The following is a 17,651-nucleotide window of genomic DNA, read 5'->3' as shown; positions in this document are numbered from 1 at the left end:
ATGAAAATTATCAAAAAATTAAAATCCTTTGAACAGATAATGGAGAAGAGTTTGTCAATCAGCATATGATGTCATTCTTAAAGCCAACTCGAACTCAACATCGAACAACAATTCGATATACACCAGAACAAAACAGAGTTGTGGATCACCCCAGTCTGGCAATAATTGAAAAAGCAAGAATGTTGACAGATGCAGGACTAAGCAAACAGTTTGGGACTGAAGCCATTAACACAGTGATTCATCTGAAGAGTCGATCAACAACAAAAGCTGTTCAAAATGTTACTCCTGAAGAATTATGGAGAAGTCATCAAATAAATCAAAGTCACTTACATATCTTTGGATCTCGAGCATTTGTACATTTACCAAAAGAAAAACAAAGTTAGAAGACACATCCAATCAAGTTATTAAAGTGTACAATCTGATTGCTCCACATTTACCAAAGACAACTGGGAAGGCCCGTGATGTGCAATTTATCGAAAAGTCAAAGTGAAATTTTGGAATCGGTATCATGAACTGTAATCCAATTGATGACGACGACATGGGCACACTCAGCTGGTGGCAGCATGTAATGCTGTTGAAGAGACAACGGAACTAACACAAGCTGCTGATGTTGACAGAAATGCAGTTCATCTTGAATCAGTGCATAGTGACATTGAGCAGACAGTGAATGGCAGTGTGGATATGGACACCAATCAATCATATATAGATGGTGTGCAGTCAGAAATTAGAGCATAATGACATGAAAGAAAGCCAAACCCCAAATATTTTAATGATGATAATACTTATTTTGCTAGTATTTCTGAGCCAAATTTGACTAAAGAAGAAATGAGTCATAACAATTGCAAAAAATGGAAGGAAGCCTTAAATGATTAACTTAAATTATTACTTTAAAACAATGCTTGGACTTTGACCAATTTACCATCAGGCAGAAAGGCAATGAATTCAAATTGGATACCCGAAAGTTAAAGAAACATCAGGGGTGAAATTGAACATTATAAGGTTCGTTTTGTGGCAAAATGTTATTCCACACTACTGGGAGTGGACTTTGATGAATAGTTCACATCTGTTCTTCATCATTCTTCACTTCATATCCTGTTTGATGTTATTATTGAACACATGGAGGTTCTAATTGCATTACCGAATGGTGATCTCAATGAAAAAGTTTACATTCGTCAACCTGAAGGATACATGAAGAAGCGGGAGGAGATGATGATTTGCAAGCAGAAGAAGCCAATTTATTGTATAAAACAGGCATCACTTGTTTGATATCAGAATTTTGGTGTAACATTACGTAAAATGAACTTAAAGTAGTCAGAATATGATCCCTGAATTTAACACACAATTGAGTAGCAAAACATACTCATTCTAGCTGTTTATGAAGATGCCGTAATCATCCTCTATAACAGAAATAACAGAACTGAAGAAAGAATTAATGAATCAATTTAAGATAAGAGATCTTGGTGAACTGTGTGTCTTGACGTGATAATAAGACGAAAAAGAAAACATGATATTATTAGCATTGATCAAAGCAAATATCCAGCAAATGTACTCAATATATGTGTATAGAAGACTGCAATCCAACTGCACATTCACTCGAATCTGGTCTGAAACTACAGAAACATGAAGGAAAGTTTACAGATGAGGAAAAACTTATGTTACATCACATTCGTTTTCAGTAAGTCGTTGAGTCACTTGTACATTTGGCTCACGGTAAAAGCCCAGACATTGAATATACTATGGGGGTTATAAGTAGATTCAACTCCTATTATCGAAAAACCCACTGGTAAGGAGTCAAACGAATTGTTAAACATATCAGAGGCATCGTCAATGTAGGACTAACTTTCCAAAAAATTGGAACTGGAACTGAAGGTGTCTGTGATGCCAATAATTATGCATCAGATCTCTATCAATGGTGATCAACAAATGGCTACATTTTCCAGTTAACTGTGGCAGCAGTTTTTCTAAAATTTAAGACAGGAACAAACTTTTGTTCTATCAACCATAGAAGGAAATACCTAGCCATGTGAACGGCAAGCAAGAACTGAGATATCTTAAAGGACTACTCCATAAATTGTATATTGAACACAGTGAAAAACCAGTAAGAGTGTTCTGTGACAACATAGTGCCATTGCACTGAGTCACAACGGTGTTCACCATGCTCTACTGAAACACATCCACATAAGGGACCACTATATTCATGAAATAATTAATGCAGGACAGTTCAGCACCAAGTTAGTCAGTACTGACAGTCACCAAGCTGATTTTTTTGACAAAAGCACTGCCAAAATTAAGCACTAGTGGTGCCACTGAGCTGAAGAACTTTCAGTGTTCAAGAGGTGACATATCTCATGAACTTTTAGGGACATTGGGAACATCTACATTTTTCCCTTTCCTGACACCTTGTATAGTAGCTTCTCGTTTTTTCATCTACGGTAAGTTTTGTAAATACAAGGGCATGCTGGAAAGTAATGCTTCCGAACTTTTTACATAAAAACTCTGAAAACTTTTTAAACAAAACAAACATTGTTAATAATCTATATATTTATTCTTCACATCTATATACTTGCAGGCCAAACTGTAGCATGTAATGCGGCAGGTTGCAATGTAGTTATGTCAGTGCACGAGAGAGAGTGCGCTGTAATCGAGTTTTGAATTTAAAAAATCTGTCCACACATGGAGCATCCTCTCCTCCTGCAAGACACTGCAAGACCACACACAAATGTTGTGACATCAGTAACAATCTGATGCCCTATGTTCATTTTCATGATTATACAGTTCCAACTTGGCCCCACCCAATTTTCATCTGTTTCCAAAACTGAAAGAACACCTTTGAAAACTTTTCTTAGATGGTGATGACATGGTGCAAGCAGGCATGAGGCTGTGGCTCTGTTACACTAAGTCAAACATTCGACAGTGAACGGTATAATAAACTGATCTCTCATTTGGAGAAATGTGTTCATCACCAGAATGACTATGTTGAGAAATACTGATAATAATAATTCCAACCTGAACTGCTGGAGTTGGTGGACATGCGTACGTGAGGGTGGGTGTGTGTGTGTGTGTGTGTGTGTGTGTGTGTGTGTGTGTGTGTGTGTGTGTGTCTACTGCTGAAGACTGTGGCCGAAAGCTATATGCGAGTGTCTCAACAGTGCCTTTCTGCTGCAACTTGATGTGTCTTCTTTATGGTATGTAGTGACCAGTCTTTTCCTACATTGTTGAGAAATGCAGATGTACACATGAGGAATAAAGCTGTAGAAACTTAACAACTTTTGTTTTATATAAAAATCTTCAAGAGTTTTTGCATATAAAGTTCTGAGGTATTACTTTTGAACATGCTCTCATGTATCGCTGAATAAATAGTGGTTGATAATGTGTGTCCCTGGCAATAAGGTGTACGTGAATTTCATTTGCCAAGTGAAATTTATAATCTCTCAAAAGACTAACTGGAGTCAATATTGAATAGGAAGATAAAGCAATGCATGAGTCAGGAAGGCCAGTTAAAGCTGTTACAAAAAGTCTGACGACGAAGTTTTCTTACAACAATATTGGTCAAAGATTCAAAAAGGGATATAAAATCAGCACCGTATGTGAAGCAACTAAATACTGAAGGATTCCTTCTAAATTATTATTATTATTATTATTAATATTAATAATAATAATAATAATTATTATTATTATTATTATTATTATGCATTATTATTATTATTATTATTTCTTTACTTTCTCAGACGTTAAGTCTGGTTAAAAATGGAAAGTGACGCGGACCTTGATCAAGCGTCACTTCCTTTTAACTGTATGGTATGTGTTATATCGCATTTAGGAACTGAACATGTATCAATAATTACAGATTTCTGTAGTTGTATATATAAGTTTGGATGTAGCTGTATTGCATTGATGTACTGGTGGATATTGTGTGGTATGACTCCTGTAGTTGATAGTATAATTGGTATAATGTCAACTTTATCCTGATGCCACATGTCCTTGACTTCCTCAACCAGTTGGATGTATTTTTCAATTTTTTCTCCTGTTTTCTTTTGTATATTTGTTGTATTGGGTATGGATATTTCGATTACTTGTGTTAATTTCTTCTTGGTGAGTATGATGTCAGGTTTGTTATGTAGTGTTGTTTTATCTGTTATAATGGTTCTGTTCCAGTATAATTTGAATTCATCATTCTCCAGTACACTTTGTGGTGCATACTTGTATGTGGGAACGTGTTGTTTTATAAGTTTATGTTGTAAGGCAAGCTGTTGGTGTATTATATTTGCTACATTGTCACGTCTTCTGGGGTATTCTGTATTTGCTAGTATTGTACATCCGCTTGTGATGTGATCTACTGTTTCTATTTGTTGTTTGCAAAGTCTGCATTTATCTGTTGTGGTATTGGGATCTTTAATACTATGCTTGCTGTAATATCTGGTGTTTATTGTTTGATCCTGTATTGCAATCATGAATCCTTCCGTCTCACTGTATATATTGCCTTTTCTTAGCCATGTGTTGGATGCATCTTGATCGATGTGTGTCTGTGTTAGATGATACGGGTGCTTGCCATGTAGTGTTTTCTTTTTCCAATTTACTTTCTTTGTATCTGTTGATGTTATGTGATCTAAAGGGTTGTAGAAGTGGTTATGCAATTGCAGTGGTGTAGCCGATGTATTTATATGAGTGATTGCTTTGTGTATTTTGCTAGTTTCTGCTCGTTCTAGAAAGAATTTTCTTAAATTGTCTACCTGTCCATAATGTAGGTTTTTTATATCAATAAATCCCCTTCCTCCTTCCTTTCTGCTTAATGTGAATCTTTCTGTTGCTGAATGTATGTGATGTATTCTATATTTGTGGCATTGTGATCGTGTAAGTGTATTGAGTGCTTCTAGGTCTGTGTTACTCCATTTCACTACTCCAAATGAGTAGGTCAATATTGGTATAGCATAAGTATTTATAGCTTTTGTCTTGTTTCTTGCTGTCAATTCTGTTTTCAGTATTCTTGTTAGTCTTTGTCTATATTTTTCTTTTAATTCTTCTTTAATATTTGTATTATCTATTCCTATTTTTTGTCTGTATCCTAGATATTTATAGACATCTGTTTTTTCCATCGCTTCTATGCAGCTGCTGTGGTTATCCAATATGTAATAATCTTGTTTAGAGTGTTTTCCCTTGACAATGCTATTTTACTTACATTTGTCTGTTCCAAAAGCCATATTTATATCATTGCTGAATATTTCTGTTATCTTTAGTAATTGGTTGAGTTGTTGATTTGTTGCTGCCAGTAGTTTTAGATCATCCATGTATAGCAAATGTGTGATTTTGTGTGGGTATGTTCCAGTAATATTGTATCCATAATTTGTATTATTTAGCATGTTGGATAGTGGGTTCAGAGCAAGGCAGAACCAGAAAGGACTTAAATGAGTCTCCTTGGTATATTCCACGCTTAATCTGTATTGGCTGTGATGTGATATTATTTGGATTTGTTTGGATATAAGTGTGGTTTTCCAATTTTTCATTACTATGTTTAGGAACTGTATCAATTTAGGATCTACTTTGTATATTTCCAATATTTGTAGTAACCTTGAGTGGGGTACACTATTAAGCTTTTTGGTAATCAATGTATGTGTAGTGTAGTGACCTTTGTTTGGTTTTAGCTTGATATGTCACCTCTGCATCTATTATCAGTTGCTCTTTACATCCTCGTGCTCCTTTGCAACAGCCTTTTTGTTCTTCATTTATAATATTGTTCTCTGTTGTATGTGTCATTAATTTCTGTGTAATGACTGAAGTTAATATTTTGTATATTGTTGGTAGGCATGTTATGGGGCGATATTTAGCTGGGTTTGCTGTGTCTGCTTGATCTTTAGGTTTCAGATAAGTTATTCCATGTGTAAGTGTATCAGGGAATGTGTATGGGTCTGCAATGTAACTGTTAAATAATTTATATGGTTATAATAGAGGGAAACATTCCACGTAGGAAAAATATATCTAAAAACAAAGATGATGTGACTTACCAAATGAAAGTGCTGGCAGGCCGACAGACACACAAACAAACACAAACATACACACAAAATTCAAGCTTTTGCAACAAACTGTTGCCTCATCAGGAAAGAGGGAAGGAGAGGGAGAAGACGAAAGGATGTGGGTTTTAAGGGAGAGGGTAAGGAGTCATTCCAATCCCGGGCGCGGAAAGACTTACCTTAGGGGGAAAAAAGGGACGGGTATACACTCGCGCACACACACACATACCCATCCACACATATACAGACACAAGCAGGGATATATGTCTGCTTGTGTCTGTATATGTGTGGATGGATATGTGTGTGTGTGCGCGCGAGTGTATACCCGTCCCTTTTTTCCCCCCCTAAGGTAAGTCTTTCCGCTCCCGGGACTGGAATGACTCCTTACCCTCTCCCTTAAAACCCACATCCTTTCGTCTTTTCCCTCTCCTTCCCTCTTTCCTGATGAGGCAACAGTTTGTTGCGAAAGCTTGAATTTTGTCTGTATGTTTGTGTTTGTTTGTGTGTCTGTCGACCTGCCAGCACTTTCATTTGGTAAGTCACATCATCTTTGTTTTTAGATATGTTAAATAATTTAGTTAGATGTGAATGTGTTGAGGTGAACTTCTTTAGCCAGAAATTTGCTATTTTATCTTTTCCAGGGGCTTTCCAATTTTGAGTAGAATTAATTGCTTGGGTGACTTCATGTTGCAAAATTATCACTTCAAGCATTTGTGGTATGACCTTGTATGTGTCCGTTTCTGCTTGTATCCACCGTGCATGCCTGTTATGTTGTACCGGGTTTGACCATATGTTGCTCCAGAAGTGTTCCATGTCTGTTATGTTTGGTGGATTGTCTATTTTAATGTGTGTGTTATCTATTGTCTGGTAAAATTTCTTTTGGTTTGTGTTGAATGTTTGGTTTTGTTTCCTTCTATTTTCACTTTTTTTGTATCTTCTAAGTCGTTTGGCCAACGCTTGTAATTTCTGCTTCTTTTCATCTAATTGCTCTATTGCTTCTTGTTGTGAGATTTTACCTAACCTTTTTCGTTTTTTTTTTCTGACATTTCATTTCTTATAAATTGTGTTAGCTGTCCGATGTCTTTTCTCAGTTTTTCTATTCTGATCTGTAGCCTGTGTTGCCATGCTGGTTTTGTGGGTTTCTTCTGTGTGTTGGTTGGTTCTGATCTCTGCCTAGTGTGTATTATTATTATTATTATTGATACTGATGCAATAAATACTTTGTCTCAAACTAATATGTCAGGATACATTAGAAGAGTTTCAAAGGGTATAGTACCTCCTAAGATGTGATACAGGTTCTCATGATATAAAAGAGTTAATGGGCATAAAAAGTAAGAACTTTCTTCACCATTATCTGCCTGCAGGAAATTCTGCACATCTTCGCTGTGTTTCTGAAGGCCATTAAGTTGGGAAAATATTTGGAATGTACCATGTCAAAAGCATCACCACTGGAAGTCGAGATTGCACCTTATTGTATCTCATGAGTTGTGTGTGCCAAGCAACTATTAACATTTCACAGGATAGCAATTAGGAAATTTTTGAAACGTGTGCAATAAAAAGGAAAACTGTTCAAACTGGATCCATCAGCAGAAAAGAAAGCAGTAAATTCAGTACTTTATGAAAGCATAAGCACATTTTGTTGTACAGAGGACCTGTGAAAGGATGCGAGCATGCTGTCTGAGATGAGGACAATGATCATAATGATAATGCATTGCAGCCCCACAAATCCCACTAAAATAATTGGATGTGCCGTCTGATTCTGAGCATTTTAATTTCTTTCTTCATTTTTGCATGTACGTAATCAACAACCGTTCCCAGCACCATCAGTGCATCTTCCATTTCACTAATGCCAACTATGGTCAGCAGGTGAAACACTGATAACGATCCAATGAGACTCTCATTGCCATACTGCAGCCTGCCAACATGAACCAGGTTGCAACAACCACTCTAATGGCTTAATGATCTGACAAGAGTTTACCTCACTCAGGCACTATGCTACTGTGTCTGGGCTTTACCTCACTCAGCTGCTATGCTAATGTCTCTGAACAGTTATCCTGTCGAAGGAAGGACAGGTGTTTTATTTGGTGTATGGCAACATGGACAAACAACCACCTTAGTGATGAACAGTTTCACTCAGGAAATCATTTGGAACACCACCATCTTCCCACCCACCATCCTGTCCCAACTCCTACATAAAAATTTTAATACAGAATTCATTTGGTATCAATGAATGCTTGAGTTTTTTTTCCTGAATGAAGTTCAGCAGCCCAGAAAATATCATTATTGATGCATCACATTGAGGTGAAATGTGATGGTTAACTGATCAACTTATTCCTGGGCAATGGTTACAGCAAAATCTAGCGAGTTGGATGTTATAGCAAATCATTGAGAATTTCCCACAGAGCAATCTGCTCAAAGCTTTAAGAGTGAAAAAGAGAGATCAACAGCATAGAAGGATAAGTTGAGTACCAAGAGGCTTTCAGGAGATTAACCCTTGGGTCATGTGTCATTAGAGCCACAAAGCACATGATGTGCAATAAAATTCTCACTGAGAGGCAGAAACGTGTGTGATAAGGGTGGGATTCTCATTCACTTGACTGTCACTAGGCGAACGTAAAGATAACATACTGCCACCTTATTCAGAAAATATGCATTAACAGCAAGTTAATTTCTAAGTTTGTATTGAATTTTAACATTGGAGGTTTAGATGACTGAGAATTGTCTAAAATGTTAAACAGAAGCAGTTCAGTATTGTCAAATAGTTTCAGCCAGTTTTTATGGGGCTGTGATCTCCTTCAGTTGTCCTTTCTGGTTTTGTATTTAGCATCTTTGTAGTCCAGGATACAATTTCTGATTTTTCATATTTACCTGCAACGTCTATATTGAGGAGATCTTTGTATTTCTATTACAACTTCCGGTTTAACTTGTAAAGGACTCAGTTTGAAAACTTATTTCCCAAACATTCTTTCCTTCAATTCTGACTGCATGTTCTCAGGATTTTTTTCATAGGGTAGTGATGATTAACACATCATTCCTGTTTCATGTGCAACTTTACAATAGTTACTGTACTCTTGCAATTTACGATGCTGCACTCGTACTACAAAATATCTGACAGAGTTGGACAATTGTGAATGAGCCATATAACAAATAAAAATCAGCCTTGTTGTATTCTAGTAACACTAAAGTACTGAAGTAATATATAAATGCTTCTCAAGCCATTTATCTCCTTCATGCTGTTCCTCACATAAGTTATTTTCTTCTTCACGTTCATATTTAACCAATTAAATGTCCATGTTCACTGAGTATCTGCACGACACGAGAAATGTGCCATTTCTAAGCTATTTTACTGACAAGGATTCCTACAACACTCTGCCAAGCTTTCCAGATACAAAAAGGTAAGACCTTTCTTAAGGCTCCATGTATTTGTTTCAATATCGGGAAAAGAATCTGTGATAATGTATATGGTCTGTTGCAGTTCATAGATTTGTTAAATGTACCAATTTTGGAGGACTATCCTCAGAAGATCTTACAGTAGATGGGTTTTACGATTTCCTAACGGTACACTATCCCATTACGCAGTTATATGCCGACTCACATAAAGCTTCACATGCCCCAGCATTCCTAATACAGTTTACATCCCCTGAGGTCACTCACTAATGGCTATTTTAGTAACAAGCACCAACCACTGCTTACCTTTCAGGATTACTTATCACAAGTTGCACGTGAACTGCTGTTTTATCATCAATATTACTGTTATATAAGGTACCGATTTTGCTGTGCACCTGCCATGCCTGCTTCAGCCTTCCAATGGCTGGGACTCAAGCTTTACTATGCTGCAGGCCTCTGACTCAACATAAAAATTTATGAAAACACCAGAATAAAGATGACTGCCTGCAGCTAAGCACAGCTTGGGACCCAGCCATCAGAAGGTTGAAGTGGGCACAGAGGGTGTGCAACGAAAACATTACCTTATATGGTGCTGGTTCGAACATAATTGATATCAAGGAAGGCAGTGTGGTTATATGAGGACAATAGCAGCAACATAAAGACAGTCATCATCTGATAATGGCCAAGGAGTACTCAGCTGAAGGCTCATGGATAAAAATCACTGGATGCAGATGGAAGCTCTTCTTAATATTACTATTGGTAAAAAATTAAAAATAACTTGCATGCAGAAATATGGAGAGAAAATGAGACTGGCACAGAATTAAAAACTTACTAAATAAGCTGAAATACAAAGATATTCTCTACAGGTCTCTGCAACTTGTGCTGGCAAAAGTGTATTTACATCAGCATATGAATATAGTTTTACTGTTTCTGAAGCATTGTATTCACGAACGAGCGAATCTATTGTATCACCAGGTATCTGAAAAAAGGAAATATACATGTGAATTACCCACTGTGTTTAATATTTCACAAATACTTTCATTTATTCACAGAAAATTTCAAAAATACCTTATTCAGAGCTTTACGGGCTATTTCAAGTTTGCCTGATGCTATGAATTGCCGTATTATTGCATTTGCTTGCCAGAGCAACTCAAATCGTTGTTCTGGGTACACCACAAGCCAATTTAGAGCATTCACCTTTTCTGTATCTTGCGACGTTTCTTCATGTTGCAGTCCAAATTCTAATTCTGAGTCTGCTCTCCTCCTGTAAGAGTTCATTTATTTACTGCGAGGAGGAAAGTCTATGTATATATGGCTAAATATGAGATGTCTGCCTTCCTGTCGAAGACATGGCTGCTGCCTGAATCATGAGCACACAGAACCACAATATTTTTAGTGGATCTATGTGGTGGTGTCAACATCTAAAAAGTAATTTCATACACGTCTCCTTTTTTCTGGAAGTAAGTAGGAAAATGTTAGTCATCTCTTTGAGGATGGTAGTATTCTACATTCAGATTGTAAAATCAATAGATACTTCATTACTCCCTCTTCAGTTGTACCTGCGCATTTACTTCAATGGCAAACAGACACAAAATTTATTAAATTCGACTTCAATAAATGAAATCATCAAGCAGAAAAACAATTAGTTAAAACAGTTCATTTTTACATTCTTTCAGTACCTATTTATCGTTTATACACCTTGTAAGCAGTGTTAACCAGTCAAGTCCAGCTGAGGTTCTGTAATAGGAAACATCCTTATTTTACATTAAAAATTAAAGCCAACTCGTGACTATTTCATTACGTAAAATTATTTTCTCCACAAAATCCACACCCTCCTGCACCAAAGTCCACTAGTAATCACAACAGTGAATATTTCAATCATGGTCAACTTCATTCAATGCATGCAGAAGTCTTCAGATTTACACTGCAAATTCTGTAGTTTAAGGAATATGATGCAGACTGGTTCTGTGATCCTACAGCATGTACTTTGTTTCATAGACTTAAGTTAGATGACTGCAAACTGCCTCAACATTTATAGCTGTGAAAATAGGACTTGCTACTTTGCTAGATCTTCTCTTGTGCATATCACACATGTAACACTTGTCCCAAACTTAAGGCAAATGCAATCTCAACGTCACTCATATTTTCTACATCATCTGCAGCAGATGCACTGCTTTTTGAGTATTATAAGTCTTTTTATTAAATGACTATTGAAGCAGATGTGCAGCAGAAAATCAGCTCAGAAGAGGTAGGAAAATATTTTTGTGATAACTGTTTTATTGTGAATGACAAAAGAAAGGTCTGGATGAAATTCAGCCATTGAAGAGTAATTGAATTCGGTAACTTTAAATTCAGGAGGCATTGCACTCAAACTTCTTAGGAGTATGGGCAAACACTCACTTAAGATGGGAAAGCCATATAGAAACACTAAACAGAAAACTATGTTGTTACATGTTAAGAATACTTAAGAAGTAGAACTACAATACAGAAACATTTACATGCTTATCTTTCAGTCGTACATAATTTAAAGAAGACTGAGGACTGTTCTGGTGTAACATAATCTCTAAATTTCAGATGAGATCTGTAAGAATTATAGCAGCATCTACCGAATGGAATTGTGTACGGAAATTTTTAAAGAACTTAAAATGATGAATTTGTCTGTCATTTACAAATGCAAAGGCTTCCTTAAGTCTCATGAGGAGCAGTATTAAACAGTAATTTTCATTAGTAAGAAACAAGAAACCAAGATGATTTTGATAGGGAAATGTGACAGAGTAGCTCTATATCAAAAAAGTGTGCTGTATCAAACAAAACTTTCAATTGAAGCTTTGCCTTGAAGACTTTACATATTTCAGGACCACACATGTTCAAAAAAGGAACTAAAATATGATGGAGGTCAACAGCTTCTGCAGCACTGACAAATTTAAGAAGCATAATCAGGAATTAAATGTAATGAATCTTTTAAATTAACCCTCGAGCAGGTGCACCTATGTATAAAGTGCACCAATCACAAATAACAATGTCTTGTACCGTTCCACCATTGCTTTACAACTGCGAGCAGGTACTTATTCCTTCGTTACTGCTTTAGCTAACACAATGCTAAGTTGTACTGCCATATATCGATGTTTGCAGCAGTAGTATAAAATGAGAAACAAGGTAGGTAAGAAAAAATTTACAATTCGTGCAAGAAAGGACCCAGATTCTAAGCTGGTGGCATAATCTCACAATGAGGCAGCTTTCAACAATATAATCAGCAATAAAATATGTGGTTGGCTGGGATCTGATGCAACATGTGCTGATGTGCTCTTATTAATGATTCAAGTGGGTTATTACTGTGGGGTAATACTTGTACACAACAACAGAGTGATGTAACGAAAGTTTTTTATTATTGTTTAATTTGGAGTGTGATTTAGCACAGTTAATGAAAGTTTATTTTATCTTTACTTAATGAAATTATGATTAAACTGTGATTTTGCTCATACATGTTTATCACGGCAACATAAAGAAAGCTATTCTTTAAATCTATATAAAGTATGCGGCGCACCCACTCATATCATAAAATATACCGCATCCCCTCGAAGGTTAATTTCCAAATGACATGGGGTGTAACGGTTTCGGTGGCAGTCCACTGTGACAAGTGACAATGACAGTGACAAATAATTATATTCTGGGTGATATGTATGTGGGTGGGTGCTAAATAAATATGATACAGTTATCAAGAAACAGTTTACAGCATCTACAACAGAAAACTATCATTATCGGCACTGGTTTGCTATAGATTCTGATAGTAACAGCCCTATCATGTAATTGTTGGCAGTACCTCACTCTCTGCACTACCCTCCTATTAGTTATAAATACTAATTCCATTGTATCATTTTCTGCTGCTGTTGATATTAGCCTAAACTATCTTACCAGAAATCCTTGTCTTCTTTCCATTTTACCTCACTGATGCCCACTATAGTACCTAGACTGAGCCTGAACATTTCCCTTTTCAGATTTTCCAGCTTTCCTACCACATTCAAACTTCTAACATTACATGCCCTGACTATCAGAATGTTACCCCTTTAATTGGTTATTCAATCTTTTTCTCATAGCTACCTTCCCCTTGGCAATTTCCTCCACAGATCTGAAAGGGGGATTAGTCTGGAATCTCTTGCAAATGGAGAGACCATCATGACACTTCTCAATTACATGCCCCACATCCCATGTGCCCTTAATGCTGTGGTTTTCACCGCTTCTGCATTTATCACTGTTAGTTCTTCCACCTTCAGAAGCATTTTCCCATCCCAAGGGCAAGAGAGTGCCCTGAACCTCTGTCTGCTCCTCCGCCCTCTTTGACAAGGCCATTGGCAAAATGATGGCAACTTCTTATGCTGGATGCCTTGGCCGTTGTTGTTGTTGTTGTTGTCTTCAGTCCTGAGACTGGTTTGATGCAGCTCTCCATGCTACTCTATCCTGTGCAAGCTGCTTCATCTCCCAGTACCTACTGCAACCTACATCCTTCTGAATCTGCTTAGTGTATTCATCTCTTGGTCTCCCTCTACGATTTTTACCCTCCACACTGCCCTCCAATACTAAATTGGTGATCCCTTGATGTCTCAGAACATGTCCTACCAACCGATCTCTTCTTCTAGTCAAGTTGTGCCACAAGCTCCTCCTCTCCCCAATTCTATTCAATATCTCCTCATTAGTTATGTGATCAACCCATCTAATCTTCAGCATTCTTCTGTAGCACCACATTTCAAAAGCTTCTATTCTCTTCTTGTCTAAGCTATTTATCGTCCACGTTTCACTTCCATACATGGCTACACTCCATACAAATACTTTCAGAAACGACTTCCTGACGCTTAAATCTATACTGTATGTTAACAAATTTTTCTTCTTAAGAAACGCTTTCCTTGCCATTGCCAGTCTACATTTTATATCTCCTCTACTTCGACCATCATCAGTTATTTTGCTCCCCAAATAGCAAAACTCCTTTACTACTTTAAGTGTCTCATTTCTTAATCTAATTCCCTCAGCATCACCTGACTTAATTCGACTACATTCCATTATCCTCGTTTTGCTTTTGTTGATGTTCATCTTACATCCTCCTTTCAAGACACTATCCATTCCTTTCAACTGCACTTCCAAGTCCTTTGCTGTCTCTGACAGAATTACAATGTCATCGGCGAACCCCAAAGTTTTTATTTCTTCTCCATGGATTTTAATACCTAGTCCAAATTTTTCTTTTGATTCCTTTACTGCTTGCTCAATATACAGATTGAATAACACTGGGGACAGGCTACAACCCTGTCTCACTCCCTTCCCAACCACTGCTTCCCTTTTATGTCCCTCGACTCTTATAACTGCCATCTGGTTTCTGTGCAAATTGTAAATAGCCTTTCGATCTCTGTATTTTACCCCTGCCACCTTCAGAATTTGAAAGAGAGTATTCCAGTCAACATTGTCAAAAGCTTTCTCTAAGTCTACAAATGCTAGAAACGTAGGTTTGCCTTTCCTTAATCTTTCTTCTATGATAAGTCGTAGGGTCAGTATTGCCTCACGTGTTCCAACATTTCTACGGAATCCAAACTGATCTTCCCCCAGGTCGGCTTCTATCAGTTTTTCCATTCGTCTGTAAAGAATTCGCATTAGTATCTTGGAGCTGTGACTTATTAAACTGATAGTTCGGTAATTTTCACATCTGTCAACACCTGCTTTCTTTGGGATTGGGATTATTATATTCTTCTTGAAGTCTGCAGGTATTTCGCCTGTCTCATACATCTTGCTCACCAGATGGTAGAGTTTTGTCAGGACTGGCTCTCCCAAGGTTGTCAGTAGTTCTAATGGAATGTCGTCTACTCCGGGGGCCTTGTTTCGACTCAGGTCTTTCAGTGCTCTGTCAAACTCTTCACGCAATATCATATCTCCCATTACATCTACATCCTCTTCCATCTCCATAATATTGTCCTCAAGTACATCGCCCTTGTATAGGCCCTCTATATACTCCTTCCACCTTTCTGCTTTCCCTTCTTTGCTTAGAACTGGGTTTCCATCTGAGCTCTTGATATTCATGCAAGTGGTTCTCCTTTCTCCAAAGGTCTCTTTAATTTTCCTGTAGGCAGTATCAATCTTACCCCTAGTGAGATAAGCCTCTACATCCTTACGTTTGTCCTCTAGCCATCCCTGCTTAGCCATTTTGCGCTTCCTGTCGATATCATTTTTGAGACGTTTGTATTCCTATTTGCCTGCTTCATTTACTGCGTTTTTATATTTTCTCCTTTCATCAATTAAATTCAATATTTCTTCTGTTACCCAAGGGTTTCTACTAGCCCTCGCCTTTTTACCTATTTGATCCTCTGCTGCCTTCACTATTTCATCCTTCAAAGCTACCCATTCTTCTTCTACTGTATTTCTTTCCCCCATTCCTGTCAATTGTTCCCTTATGCTCTCCCTGAAACTGTGTACAATCTCTTGTTCTTGCAGTTTATCCAGGTCCCATCTCCTTAAATTCCCACCTTTTTGCAGTTTCTTCAGTTTTAATCTACAGTTCATAACTAATAGATTGTGGTCAGAGTCCACATCTGCCCCTGGAAATGTCTTACAATTTAAAACCTGGTTCCTAAATCTCTGTCTTACCATTATATAATCTATTTGATACCTTTTAGTATCTCTAGGGTTCTTCCATGTATAAAACCTTCTTTCATGATTCTTAAACCAAGTATTAGCTATGATTAAGTTATGCTCTGCGCAAAATTCTATCAGGCAGCTTCCTCTTTCATTTCTTAGCCCCAATCCATATTCACCTACTATGTTTCCTTCTCTTCCTTCAGGAGGCATTGCACTCAAACTTCTTAGGAGTATGGGCAGACACTCACTTAAGATGGGAAAGCCATCCTGTTCCTACTGACGAATTCCAGTCACCCATGACTATTAAATTTTCATCTCCCTTCACTACCTGAATAATTTCTTTTATCTCATCATACATTTCATCAATTTCTTCGTCATCTGCAGAGCTAGTTGGCATATAAACTTGTACTACTGTAGTAGGCGTGGGCTTCGTGTCTATCTTGGCCACAATAATGCGTTCACTATGCTGTTTGTAGTAGCTTACCTGTACACCTACTTTTTTTATTCATTATTAAACCTACTCCTGCATTACCCCTATTTGATTTTGGCCTATGCTGTTTGTAGTAGCTTACCTGTACACCTACTTTTTTTATTCATTATTAAACCTACTCCTGCATTACCCCTATTTGATTTTGTATTTATAACCCTGTATTCACCTGACCAGAAGTCTTGTTCGTCCTGCCACCAAACTTCACTAATTCCCACTATATCTAACTTTAAACTATCCATTTCCCTTTTTAAATTTTCTAACGTACCTGCCCGATTAAGGGATCTGACATTCCACACTCCGATCCGTAGAACGCCAGTTTTCTTTCTCCTGATAACGACGTCCTCCTGAGTAGTCCCCACCCGGAGATCCGAATGGGGGACTATTTTACCTCCGGAATATTTTACCCAAGAGGATGCCATCATTATTTAATCATACAGTAAAGCTGCATGCCCTCGGGAAAAATTACGGCTGTAGTTTCCCTTTGCTTTCAGCCGTTTGCAGTACCAGAACAGCAAGGCCATTTTGGTTAGTGTTACAAGGCCAGCTCAGTCAATCATCCAGACTGTTGCCCCTGCGACTACTGAAAAGGCTGCTGCCCCTCTTCAGGAACCACACATTTGTCTGGCCTCTCAACAGATACCCCTCCGTTGTGGTTGCACCTACGGTACGGCTATCTGTATCGTTAAGGCACGCAAGCCTCCCCACCAACGGCAAGGTCCATGGTTCATGGGGGCCTTGGCCAACATTACTAATTATTTTTATTCCAAAATTAACCAGTGCCGAGGTCATGTTTTTGATTACCAGACATAGATGCTACCCCTAGACCACAAATAAATACCTCGGGAGTACAATTACTGAAGTTGGGAGGCAGCTTGCATCTATTCTGCAGAACAGCACAGTACAGCTCAACGAAAGATCTACACCTAAAAGCTGGAACGTTGCACTGGTCACACTCATACTCAAGAAAGGAAATAATAAGCCTGTGAATTAAAGATCCATATCACTGGCATAGATTTGTGGTAGAATTCTGGAAAACATACTGTGTTCAAACACTATAATTACCTTGAAGAATACAGTCTATTGACGTACAGCCAATGAACATTCAGAGATCATTATTTTTGCCAAACACAACTATCTCTTTACTAACACGAAGTGTT

At 37.6% G+C, this 17,651-nt stretch overlaps 1 protein-coding gene across 1 annotated transcript in view; it reads right to left on the bottom strand.

Annotated features, from left to right (window-relative positions):
• LOC124788890 (nuclear pore complex protein Nup107) overlaps positions 1 to 17,651 on the bottom strand; it is a 244,504-nt gene that overhangs the window by 21,156 nt on the left and 205,697 nt on the right. The window contains exons 11-12 of the mRNA XM_047256175.1: positions 10,461 to 10,656; positions 10,225 to 10,371 (exon numbers count right to left, since the gene is read on the bottom strand). Of these exons, the coding sequence (XP_047112131.1) occupies positions 10,225 to 10,371; positions 10,461 to 10,656 (343 nt within the window). The remainder of the gene's footprint in view (positions 1 to 10,224; positions 10,372 to 10,460; positions 10,657 to 17,651) is intronic.

Source organism: Schistocerca piceifrons, chromosome 1 (assembly GCF_021461385.2).
Source record: "Schistocerca piceifrons isolate TAMUIC-IGC-003096 chromosome 1, iqSchPice1.1, whole genome shotgun sequence".
NCBI lineage: Eukaryota > Metazoa > Arthropoda > Insecta > Orthoptera > Acrididae > Schistocerca > Schistocerca piceifrons.
The sequence above is the reverse complement of the archived record's forward strand: the minus strand, read 5'-3'. Positions and strand labels throughout refer to the sequence as shown.